Source organism: Trichechus manatus, unplaced genomic scaffold (assembly GCF_000243295.1).
Source record: "Trichechus manatus latirostris isolate Lorelei unplaced genomic scaffold, TriManLat1.0 scaffold00046, whole genome shotgun sequence".
NCBI lineage: Eukaryota > Metazoa > Chordata > Mammalia > Sirenia > Trichechidae > Trichechus > Trichechus manatus.
The window spans coordinates 12,933,011-12,946,223 of NW_004443982.1; the positions used below are offsets into that span (position 1 = coordinate 12,933,011).

The 13,213-nt window shown below is 36.5% G+C and overlaps 1 protein-coding gene across 4 annotated transcripts in view; it reads left to right on the forward strand.

Annotated features, from left to right (window-relative positions):
• CASK (calcium/calmodulin dependent serine protein kinase) overlaps nucleotides 1–13,213 on the forward strand; it is a 419,299-nt gene that overhangs the window by 92,486 nt on the left and 313,600 nt on the right. For 3 of the 4 annotated variants that reach the window (XM_004376921.1, XM_012555680.2, XM_012555681.2), the window contains exon 2: nucleotides 9,769–9,881. In XM_004376921.1, the coding sequence (XP_004376978.1) occupies nucleotides 9,769–9,881 (113 nt within the window). Of the gene's footprint in view, nucleotides 1–9,768; nucleotides 9,900–13,213 lie in introns of all 4 variants that reach the window. The other variant, XM_023731908.1, reaches the window with a different exon arrangement.

Genomic DNA, 13,213 nt, shown 5'->3' on the forward strand with positions numbered 1-13,213 from the left:
TAACTTTTCACTAAACCATCAAGGTTTGACAGAGGTACTAATTATGCCAGTGTAAGTACTGAGTTAGTAAATGTTAGTCTTAACTCTGTGAATTACTCAGCTTTGACAAGTAAGCCAGATTTGTTCTGTTAGCTTATTGGAGATCTATTGCTAACTTTCTTCAAATAAGCCTCCCCATTCTGTTTTCAAGGATGATCTGAATTATACTGAGCTTAATTCCTTTGTCAGATCTTTAATTGTTAGCATTTAGGCAGCAGTTCTTGAGACTTTGATTTTAATAATGTTTTGCTTCATGTGTGTTTCTTAAGCAGTCGCTATGAGTAGGCTAAATTTTTTTTCCTTTGGTTTAGTCACAGTAACTAAAGCAAGCCAGCTTGGCGTGTGTATGTGGGTGTCTGTGTCGGGGAGGGGAATTCCAGGAGTATTTAAGAGAATAAAAGCATTAGGACATCATTTCTGCTTCTCATCACTACCATAAAGCAACAGTGAAAGGATTTCTTAATAGAATGATATACATAAGCTTTTCTTTAGGGACAGTGACTAAACTAAGCAGTGTTGAAACAAGAGGGAAAAGGTCATTGTTACCTTCATTAGATATCATTTTAATATAAGTTTATATATGTGTAAAGAGTACAGTTTAAGATTTTACTTACTGCTAATGTCATTTCTACCGTTATATTTTTGTTTTGTTTACTTTTTACCCACCTACCATCTATGTCCAATTCCCAACATCAGAACTATACAGAAAGTAGTAGGAAGATAAAAATTTAGTAAATGTATAGAGAAATATCTAGAAACACTAAGATTTCTCAAAAATTTATATACTTATGTAAAATTGTACTGTATAATAAATTTATCAGTGGCTAGTTCATTTCCCAATTGTCATTTTTGATACATTATTCATCAAATATTTGTTGAGGGCCTATTATTTACCAGGCACTCGTGGAATTTATATTCTAATATAAATACACACATATAACTTAATATTGCATAATATAAACACACACACACGTGTGGGGGTGTATGTGTGTGTGTGCACTTAATTTGTTCTTGGTCTTCACTTCCCCCACCCTTTTCTTTCCATTCCATTCTGTCGATTGATTGTTCTTCTTATTCATGGTTTTCTTAAATCTCTTGTGGTATATTACATAGTTTATTATAAATATAATGATACTTCCAGGCCTGTGATATGGATAGGAAGTTCACCCCATTTATCAAAGGCTTCCTGAGACATACAACGGGTATTTGTTTGTAAACCTCTCTTAGGAGTGAAAACTTTATATTGTAGATGTTAACCCAAATTTTACATGTAACAACTTAAAGTATTAAAGTTAGTTCAATGAGATGTAAAATTACAACTAATGTAATTAATAATGACTTTGTTATGTTTGAGATGCAAACATTGCTTTTCTTCATTTAAATACATATATGTATGTATGCATGTATGTATTAAGCCATTTTAAATAATTTGTATTATACAATTATGTAAAAAATTAGAACCTCTTGATTAGCAAGATCTTAAGAGCTTACCCCTTAGCCATTAAAACATTTTTGTATGTCAAGTTTATATGAACGAGTTTTTTTTTTCATTGTGCTTTAGATGAAAGTTTACAGAGCCAATTAGTAAAGACTTTTTTTAAAAAATTGGGAAATACATCATGTGTATGGAGGAGTGTATAGAATATATATATATACAGTTTAAAGCATAATAAAATGAAAACCCATGAACTTGTCATCCAGGTTAAGAAATAGAACGTTACTGCTGTTGTTGGATGTCGTCGAGTTGATTCTGACTTACAGCGACCCCAAGAAAACTACCCCATAGAGTTTTCTTGGCTGTAATCTCTGTGGAAGCAGATTGCCAGGTCTTTCTCCTGTGGAGCTGCTGCGTGGGTTTGAACCACCAACCTTTCAGTTAGCAGCCTAGTGCTTAACCATTGCGCCACCAGAGCTCCTTAAACATCATTAAAAAAATAAATAAAAAACCAAACCCATTGCCGTCGAGTCAATTCTGACTCATAGCAACCCTACAGAACAGAGTAGAACTGCCCCATAGGGTTTCCAAGGCTGTAATCTTTACGGAAGCAGACTGCCACATCTTTCTCCCGTGGAGTTCAAACTGCCGACCCTCTGGTTAGCAGCCGAGCTCTTAACCACTGTGCCGCTTAGCAAGCACAAATTTAGCTGTGTAAGGAAAGGGGACTGTTACAGCTATTACAGAAAGTTTTCAGGAGAAGAGATACTGAATAGAATCCCCTGTTCACAATCTGGCTTCAGATACCCCAAGAGTGTACAGAAGCCCCTTCTGGGAAGTTGGTTGTCAAGATCATGAGTAAATCCCGGGAAACAGGACTCCTCACATGCAGAAGGAGGAGTGCAGGACTGGGTACTGAATGTCCTGCAGGAACATGATTAGGGGCATGGGCTGCTCTGCATTCCCTGCTTTTCTACTCAGTGAGGCCTACCTCCAACCCTCAGGAATAAGTCAAAGCAGAACACTACTGTAGAGTGAAATGAGAACCCTCTACTGATCCAAGCAGCAGAGGAGAACAAGAATTTCATCAGCCTATGGTTCAGTGGTAGAATTCTTGCCTTCTGCGTGGGAAATCTAGGTTAATTTTCCAGCCAGTGCACCTCATGCGCAGCTACTACCTGTCTGTCAGTGGAGCCTTTTGTGTTGCTATGATGCTCAACAGGTTTCATCGAAGCTTTCAGACTAAGATGGACTAGGAAGAAAAGCTTGGTAATCTACTTCTGAAAATCAGTCAGTGAAAACTCTGTGGATCACAACAGTCCAATCCACAACCGATCATGGGGATGATACAGGACTGGGCAGCATTTCGTTCCATTGTGCATGGAGTCGCCACGAGTCAGGGGCCGACTCCATGGCAGCTAACAACAACAACATGGTCAGAAAAAGCAAAACAGAAAGAAAATGGGCCAGGTTCCCCCAGTCACTCTGTCTTCAGGTTGAAAAGGTGGTCCAGCGGTATTGGGAACCTTTAATGTCTCTCAAAACACTTTCTCTTGAGTCTCCTTGCTCCAGTCTGGACTAGTTGCCCTCTGTGCTTGATGCACAGCTGTCAGCCTGAGATTTCCCTTTGTCATACTCCTGAGGATCCCCTTCATCTGTCTCCTGTGTTGGATCTCCTGTTTGCTGTTTCTTGACATCCTTTTTCTCAGTCTACTCTCTTGTTTTGGTAAACACACTTTCTAATAGTTTCTTCAGAAAGTGTGCATGGCAAATAACTTGTTGAGATCTTCCATCTCTGAAAGTGCCCTTACTCTGCTTTCACATTTGATTGATGGTTGTTGATGGTCTGGCTGAATATAGTATTGAAGGTTAGAAATAATCTTCCTTCATGATTTTGAAGGTGTTGTCTTCTTGCTTCTAGTGTGAGAGATCTGAAGCCATTCTGACTCCTGATCCATTGTGTCTGAACTATATTATCCTCTCCCTATGCTCCTCCCCCTTTTCAGAAAACCTGAAAATCATCTCCTTGTCCACAGTGGTGTGTCTGGACATGGGTCTGTTATCTATTGTGTTGAGTACTTTGTGGGTCCTTTTAATTTGGGCAACAGATGATTTAAGTTCTGAGAAATTTTCTTGATTTTTAAAAAAAATTTCCTCCCTCCGTTTTCTTTGTTCTTTTAGTTTTACTTTCTACGAGATTTCCTCAACTTCATCTGCCAACCCATCTATTGAGTTTCAAATTTCCTCATATATTTATTTTTTAAGAGTTCTTTTTTGTTTTTCAAAAGTTTTGGTTTTTGTTTCATAGTAATATCACTTTGTATTATAGTTTGAAGTTTTCTTCTTATGTAGTCTGATTCCTCAAGTTGCTATTTCTGTTTATTATGGTCTCTGTCTTCCAAATTAGAGACTCTTCTTCTGCTGTCTTGGGAGCCTTGGTTGTCTACTTATGATAAGGAATATAACAGTGATTCTCAATCAGGGGTGATTTTGCCCCTTAGGGGACATTTAGCAATATCTGGAGACACTTTTGGTTGTCAAAACTGAAGTGTGGGGTTGTTTCTATTACCATCTAGTGGGTAGAAGCCAGGGATGCTATTAAACATTCTATAATGCACAGGATATCTTTGTAAAATAAAGAATTATCCAGCCCAGAATGAAAACCCTGCAGTAGAGAGACTGAAACCTGACTGAGAGCTCTGAACATGTGGGGGATCTTTAGGTTTTGCTGAAGGATGATCTCGTTGAACAGTTTGGAAAACCTCATGTCGTTATCTTTAGGTCTTTCCTTCTGGGCGGATTAGATATCCAAGAGAAAGTCATCTCCTGCCTGATGGATAAAGATCTGGCTTCCAACATTCCCACTAGTGAAGGAAGAGGGGCTGGGGCTGACTGTATTCCATGTGTATATGGTCACATAATCCCCTTACTTTCTCTCTCTCTCTAGTCTCTCTCCCTCTTTCTCTCTCTCTCTCTATATATATATGTATATATATAGTACCCATTTCCTCAACTGCCTTGTGTCCCCAGTTCTAAGACCCTGTGTTTTACCCTCTCCAGAGAATGAACCTCTGTTAGGATGAAGGAGGGGCAGTTACCCAGTGGTATGGAATAAGAGGAGGAGATCTAGGGTCTTAAGTACTCTTTAATAGATTTCATTCAAACCTTGTTATTTTAGCCCCATCCTCTCTTTACTTCTAGTTCCAGAGTATCTGATGTTACCAGTTCATGAGCTTCTTGAGGATTCTGCAGTGCAAATGGGTTTGATTCTGAGCTTTCCTTATTTCCTCATTGAAATTCAGCTTTCTCAAGTCGTCTAAGTCAGTTACCACTACTCCATCTGCTTTCCAGCTTCCCAAATTTGATTATTACTATTGTCTCCTCTCTTGTTCTCCCAGTCTTTTTTTTTTTTTTTTTAAGATCCCTTTAGTACCATTTTAGTGGAGTTTTGAGAGGGAAAAAAGATGCGTAGTGCTCAATCTATCGTATTAACCTGGAAACCAACATACTCTTCTAAATAATACCATTTCATTCTGTTCTCCTTTTTTGATGTGTTTACCTTTGGTATGAGAGTTGTTTATTTCCTGGACTTAGCCTTTCTTCACATAAATGAAAGCTGGAGCCCCTGGGTAGTACAAACAGTTAACATGCTCAGCTGTTCACCAAAAGGTTGGAGGTTTGAGTCCACCCAGAGCTGCCTTGGAAGAAAGACCTAGCAGTCTACTTCCAAAAAATCAGCCATTGAAACCCTAAGGAGCACAGTTCTACTCTGACACATATGGGATCGCCATGAGTCAGAGTTGATTCAACAGCAACTGGTTGGTTTGGTTGGTAACCTTTCTTCACATAAATGAAAGCTAGAAGAGATTATTTATTCTGTGTCTGCAGAGAGACACGATAACATTCTTTTCAAAACCTTAGAGGATGTTACAGCAGTATTTACTTGTAACATATTGTGATTTAATTGACCTTTTAATTAAAAACATAGAAGTCTGTAAGCAGCCACCTGCCTCCAAATAGAAGCCTGTGACAGAATCCCAGTCAACATTCAGTATTCATGAAGAGTTGAATGAAGAATATATCATATTTCATCAAAAGTGAAATGCTATTGATTATCATTCCAGTTTGATTAATACCCTGGCCAGAATTAGTGGAAATATGAGAAAGATAATGGTATGATGATGGCTTACAACTGTCTCTATCACCGTTTTCCCTCACTGGCATAAATACTCAAGAATAGGTTGTATCATAGATTTAAAAATTTAAGGATGAAATTTTAAGCATCAAAAATGGGTATAGGTCACCTGCACGAGACCAAATGATCCACAATTACTTTAAAACAAAGATGAAAATGTAAGGGGTCAGGGAAACTAGATTAATGGAAACAGAACAACCAGAATGGAAATAAGAAGAATGTTCACACATTGTGAAAAGTATAATCAATGTCACTGAACAACTTATGTAGAAATTGTTGAATGGGAACCTAAACTGCTATGTAAACTTTCACTGAAAACACAATAAAATATTTTTTTAAAAAATGAGTATAGGCCACACTGAAACCTAGGCCTCCTGAATTTTAGCAGTTCTCTATAAACTGTCATTTAGGTATAATTAATAGATGTGTTACAGTAGATGTGTTCCACACTCTTTATCACCCCTGCCCCACCTCTTTTAAGATGGGAGACCAAACCAGATTTTCTCATAGCCTATCTCTCTTTAACCTATCTACCAAATGTAATTGAGTCCTGCTAAAATTATAGACACAACATAAACATTTAGATTTGTATCAGTTTTCACCAGATTTCTAGTTGATGGATTAAATCAAACACACTTAAAGTATTGAATATGTTTTTATCTATTTTTAGTGTATTAAATTTGGTTCACTTTTGTTAATCTCTTGGATGTCACTCAGGGATAGACCCTTAAAATACTCTGACCTGTCTTTAGGTCATCAATAATTCATAAATCTACTCATTTTCTTTTCCTCACATTATGAAATTAGGTAAAAGAATTGGAGATTTTATTTTATTTTTATTAACAGATTTTTTAAAGTTTCTCTGTTTTGTTGTCTGAGTATCCCTTTCTCAATCCCTTTTCCCTAGTTTTCTTAATTTTACTAAAAGGGTGGAGGGGGGAGGAGCTATGCTTTCTTCCTCACCTTTGTTAAAGCAGGAAAAAGTAAAGAATTGACTTGATTGACCATGAATAATCCCACATACGGATCTCGGAAAAGTTTATTTTAAAAAGATGTAGTGAAGAACATTTTGATCGAAGATTCCATAGAAGAATCCTGATCAAAAGGGGGAAAATGTAGAAGAGAATTTCAAATTCTCATGGATTCTAGACTTTCTGGAGCGATGAAGGTTGGGTGAACCCCTGAAATGATTGCCCTGAGATAATCTTTAAACCATAAACCAAAAATATTCCCTGAAGTCTTCTTAAAGCCAAACAATAGTTTAGCTTAACTCATAAAAAATGTCTGCCTTGAGCATTATGCTCTTTTAAGAACTATCTGTATGGGATCAAATTGACAACAGCAACTTGAAAGATTAGATAGGAATCTTAGGGGGCAGTAAGTTTATGTTAATATGGGAGGAACAACTCAGAAAAGGAGGGTGAGACTGGTTGCACAACTCGAATGTAATCAATGTTAGTAAATGGTACATGTAGAAACTGTTGAATTGGTGTATGTTTTGCTGTATATATTCTCAATAACAACAACAAAATAAATAAAATTATATATATATAAAGGTAGTGAATTGAGGCACAGTACACAAATGTATATATAAATAGAGTCCCAAGGGTTTCTGTATGGACAAAAACCAATTACGTTAAGTATTTCCTGAAGTTGTTTGCTATTGTCAGGGTAAGTAATAACAAGTAAGACATCCAGATTGAGAATTAAAACTATTGTGAGAGTCCTGCCTCACTTTATGTTACATTGTTGTTTCACAAAGGAAAATCTTTAAACAGTTTTGAGTGATTATCAAAAAGATCCTTTTTCTATAGAGTTCTGAAAGATACATTATTATCATTTCTCTTCCTTTCAGTTCAGCTTTGTTAGATTGCTTGAAGAGAGATTTGAAGCTATGGTATAATTAATATCCTGATGATGGCATGGTAAAATCAACTCAATCGGATGATCTTAGAGAAATGTTTAGGTCTGGGTTAGATTATATTCATTTGCTTGCCCTCTAACTGAAAGAAGACTAACTTTAGTGCAAGCAGTATCACAAGCATCCTAGTCTAAATGAAGAACTTCTCTCTATCTGCTGATAGAGTATATGCATCTAGGTATAGTTTGGTCTTGTAAAATACTTCTAAAGGCCAGTGAGAGTTTGTTTGTTTCCCCCCTAAGGAGAGGAAAACTGCACACACACACACACACAATCATATACATGTACATGTGTGTATTTAATGACTTAAATTATACTGGCCTTCAAATAAACTACTGTAGTATATTGCTTTTGCATTTTGTATTATTTAATAGTCAATACATACATGTACAAATCTATTTTATTTAATAACTGTTAATCACAAGGAATTGTGTGTGTGTGTGTGTGTGTGTGTGTGTGTGTGCGCGCGCGCGTTTAATGCCTGGGCCTGGACGTTGGTATTTTCTTTATCACTCCAGTTGATTCAGTTGCGTGGCCAGTATTGAGAATCACCAATCTAGATTGAGGAGAGGACTGGGTAAGGAAATGACTGGACCAGTGGCTCTGCTGATAGAAATTACATCTTTTTCCGGGGCAATTTAGAACAATTATAATCTGAAGTTTAAGGATGATGAAGAATTTCTCTGTGCTTTAAATTACTATTATTGTCTGAACAGAGTTTCAATTTCTTTACTATTGTGCACAAATCATCATTTTAGATGGGCTTTCTGCCAGATTGCCCTCCTGTATTTTCCTTCTGTTTTTAAGATATAAACTATTATTTCAGTTCTGTTTTAGAATTTATTTGGGTTCCCTGAAGCTGTCCAGGAAGTAATAAAGCAACCTCTCTTCCCTCTTCCTTCTCCATCTCTCAATCTTCACTGCTTATGTGCTACTCTGCCCTTTTAATAAAGATTTGAGTGTGCCTCCTTTGTGCCAGGCTTAATTTTAGACTTTGGGGATACAAGTGGAGAGGAAAACAGACATAGTCCTTACCCCCATAGAGCTAGCTTATAGTCTATTGGTGGATATAGATGTTTAAAAAAGCATATTACATAATATACATAATAAAATGTATAAATTACACACACTGTGAGAGTATCGTGGAGGAAGGAAAGGTACAGTATAGAGTTGGGTTTGACACCTAGTCTGGGGGGTCAGGGAAAGCTTCCCTGAGGACATGAAAATGGAACTGAGATCTGAAGGATGAGTAGCATTTCAGTCAGTGGAAACAATATGTTTATTGGTCTTGAAGTAAGTGGTCAAGGAAGTGAAAGGAGGCCAAAGGAGCCGAAGTGTAGATGTAAGGGAACAATACCAGGAGAGGCTGGAAAGATTGTTGGAGACCAAATCATCCTTGTGAAGTACCTGTTGCAGTCTTTTGCCTAGATTTTATTAGATTGTATATTTATTTTTTTCCAGTTTTATATAGAATTATGTATGTATTTTGGTTCTTGAGTAGGTATGTGTATTCCAAATACCATCTCTCTGGGGTTTTAATCAGGAACATAATATAATAAAAGATCACTGTAAAGATGAGTGGGGGTGGGGGAACTACTTTTCCAGTAGTCTTGGTAGAAGATGGTAGTAGCTTAGACTAGGGTATGGGACATGGAAAGAAGTGGACAGGCTCGAAAGATATTTGAGTTAAACTCATTAGGACTTAGTGAAGATTAGGCACGTGGTGGGTAAGATGAGAGGGAGGTGTCAAGAATGATTTAAGCTTCTGGTTCAAAAATAAGAACAATACAAACTATGGATTTCACTTACTATAATTAAAATGTTGATAATCTGTATAGAATATTACAAAGATTGTTTGCCTTGAACATAAAAATACTATTTAGAATTTTAAAAAACTATTTCCAATTGCAAATTTAATTATTTGTCTTCTATATTTCTAGTTTAATAATATTTTTAAATTATGAATTACCTCATGAATTACAGAAAAGTATGTTTAAAATTATATTAGTTAAATTTTATTTTGAAAACCATATTCCATCTGAAGGCTAAAAAAAAGAATGACTTGGTGCTCACGCAGTATGCTTAATAGACAGTGAAACATCAATAAGATGTTGAAGGGAAACAAGAACTTAAGAAAAATCCGTGAATTAAAATTGATTTGCATGTTTTTGTTTTTAGGGGTCCCTTCAGTGTTGTGCGACGATGTATCAACAGAGAAACTGGGCAACAATTTGCTGTAAAAATTGTCGATGTAGCCAAGTTCACATCAAGTCCAGGGTTAAGTACAGAAGGTAAGAGATGGATTTCAAGTAAGTTATTTGATGTCTGGCTTTATTCCACCTCCAAAATCCATTTATCAACCTAACCTTCATCGGGGGGTGGGGAGCAGAGGGTGTGATATAGTGGGAAGTGGGTGGAGACAGTTTAAACTCCATTCAAGTTTGTCAGAATTCTAGAACATAGTATTTGAAATATAGCTACAGTGATTTTCAGAGTTATAAAGTCACTTAGGATTGCTGTGGCATATGTTTTTGACTAGGAAGAACGTGAAATCTGGACATATATTTTTCAGGGCCCAATTTTGAGTCCTGTTGTATGAGACATGGGAAGGGAGGGAGGGGAAACACAGGCAAAGATATAATTGCAGATTCAGAGGAAACTACAACAGTGCATAACTTACTACCATTAGGATTATGATCTAGTAGAACTAAAACACTCATATATCACGTTTGGCTCAAGTCAAATATGGTATATGTGTGAGAAATTGAAAGATAAGTACTGTTAGAGCTTGCAGAAGTTAAAATTTTGTTTCAAGACATTGATATTGATAATTATATTTGTATTTATAAATGTTTACAAACCATATATTAGCATTTATTTAATTATTTTACTGTTTTTTAAAGCCATAGTTTCCCATAGCCATGATTCAAATATGCTCATGCTTCAGATGTCACAATTGATTGCTATATTAACTTTTTAAATTAGCCTGTCTTCTAATTTTAGAGTTTTTCACAGTCCAGTAAAAAATGTATCCTGCTTTAGTACTTTCCTTTTTAATCCCAAGAGCAAAGCAGTTGATGGCTTAGGTAGAAAAACCTAAGGCAGAGTAGCCTATTTATATTTTAGCCAGTTATCTTACTTTGGGAAGTAGAAGCTCACATGCTGTGAACTCTAAATTAATCTGATCCTGCAGATCTTTTTTCAGAATCATTACATTTAAATACTTTTGTGACCTTTTGAATTATTATTATCCATCTACTGATTATAGATGATTCTTAGAAGTTGCTACTCTCAAAGAATTAATAGCTGATTTGCTTTTAGTTCTTTAATCTTTAAAATGTTATGGTAAGATTTAGAGATCTTATATCTTATGGTTTCATATTCTGGAATTGGCCATTACTGTTTTCGAGTACAAATTATTTTATAAATTTAGCAAAATTTAAAATTTAATCTTAAGCAGACTTTACAACTAAATTATGTTCCCTTAAACTTTTTAACTGCATTTACGTTTTATATACTGTATTTGATTTTCTCTGCCTCAGTTGTCTAACAATAAAGAAAACCTTCCCAAATACTTAGGTAATTTTGTGTAAACCTTGTTTATTAAACATATAGATGTGTTGAATCTTTATTTCTCTTAAATGTTCTGATACTGTTTATAAACTTAGTAAGATTTCAACTTAAAAATCACAAGTCTGAATCAATTACTTAATTACCTATGTTAAATTGTAATAATATAGGCCAGATTCTCTTTAAGCTTGTTATAAATTATTAAAACAATATTCATAGCTTATTCCTTAACCCAAAATTATTAATACCAAAGGTTTGATTTACTTCTTCTTTATACTTAATTCTAAATCTCTCCAGGCTGATGATATTCTTTAAGGAGACAATTAATTACATTCTCAGTTGTCTGGCATTGTTTATTGACTGATTTCTTCAGCCAGGGTAAAGGATCTTTGGAGCTTTAGACCCAGACTGCCAGACTGAACTCTTTTACTGTCACCTAGTCATGGAGTCAAACTGCAGACTTAAAAAAAGGGGACTGACATATAGTTCATGTCCCTGAGTTTGTCTTGTCTTTATGTAACATATCACTGAAATTGTAGCTGACTTCTTCATTGCTTTGGTTATATAAATGTCTTCAAATCTTTGTTCTGAAGACAAGGTCAAGCCATTCTATTGATCCTTCATACTCTGAAGCCTCTTTGAACTTGATAGAATCCTGCACTCTTTTCAGGTCCATTCTATATGATAGGGCCATAACTTATAACTATTAAATGCTATCCAGTTGAATTCTGCATGTCACTCATAACTTTATCTGGCTCTCATCAGAGTTCATTGGTCATTCTAATGGAAATGTACAATTGGCCCTTTATATTTATGGCACCAGAATGTAGTTTCCCCATCCTCTTCAGCTCAATAACTCATTATAAAGTTAGGCAAAAAAGAGATGCAAAATGTTATCTCCTTGCCCCATCCCCACCCCCGCCCCGACCACCTTTTTCTTTTCTTTTATTGCAATGGGGTTCTCATGCCCTCTATTAGTCATGTTCACATTAGCTTAGTTTATTCCAACTTACTCATTGAACCAAACCTATTGCTGTTGATTCATTTCCAACTCATATCAACCCTATAGGACAGAGTAGAAGCGCCTCATAGGGTTTCCAAGGAGCGGCTGGTGGATTCCAACTGCTGACATTTTGGTTTGTGGTTTTTTTTTTTTTTTTTTTTAAAAAAAACAGGTGTAAGTTTACAGCTCAAGTTAATTTCTCATACAGAAATTTCTACACATATTGTCATGTGACACTAGTTGCAATCCCTATAATGTAACAGCACACTCCCTCTTTCCACCCTGGGTTTACCAAGTCCATCCAGCTGGCTCCTGTCCCTTTCTGCCTTCTCATCCTGCCTCCAGACAGGAGCCGCCCATTTAGTCTCGTGTATCTGCTTGAACTAAGAAGCACACTCTTCACGAGTATTATTTTATGTTTCATAGTCCAGTCTAATCTTTTGTCTGAAGAGTTGGCTAATGGTGTCAGTTCTGGGTTGACAGAGAGTCCAGGGGCCATGTCTTCGAGGGTTCCTCTAGTCTCAGTCAGACCATTAAGTCTGGTCTTCTTACTAGAATTTGAGTTCTGCACCACACTTTTCTCCTGCTCCATCAGGGGCTTTCTGTTGTATTCCCTGTCAGAGCAGTCATTGGTGGTAGCCAGGCACCTTCTAGTTCTTCTGGTCTCAGGCTGATGGAGTCTCTGGTTTATGTGGCCCTTTCTGTCTCTTGGGCTACTACTTTCCTTGTGTCTTTGGTGTTCTTCATTCTCCTTTACTCCCGGTGGTTGGGACCAACTGATGCATCTTAGATGGCTTCTTGCAAGCTATTAAGACTCCAGGCGCTATTCACCAAAGTAGGATGCAGAACATTTTCTTAATAAACTTTGTTATGCCAGTTGACCTAGATGTCCCCCGAAACCATGGTCCCCAGACCCCAGCCCCTGCTACTCTGTCCCTCAAAGTGTTTGGTTGTGTTCAGAAAACTTCTTAGCTTTTGCCACAGCCAAGCTCTTAACCACAGTGCCACCAGGGCTCCTATTCTAACTTGGACATATTTTATTATAAAATA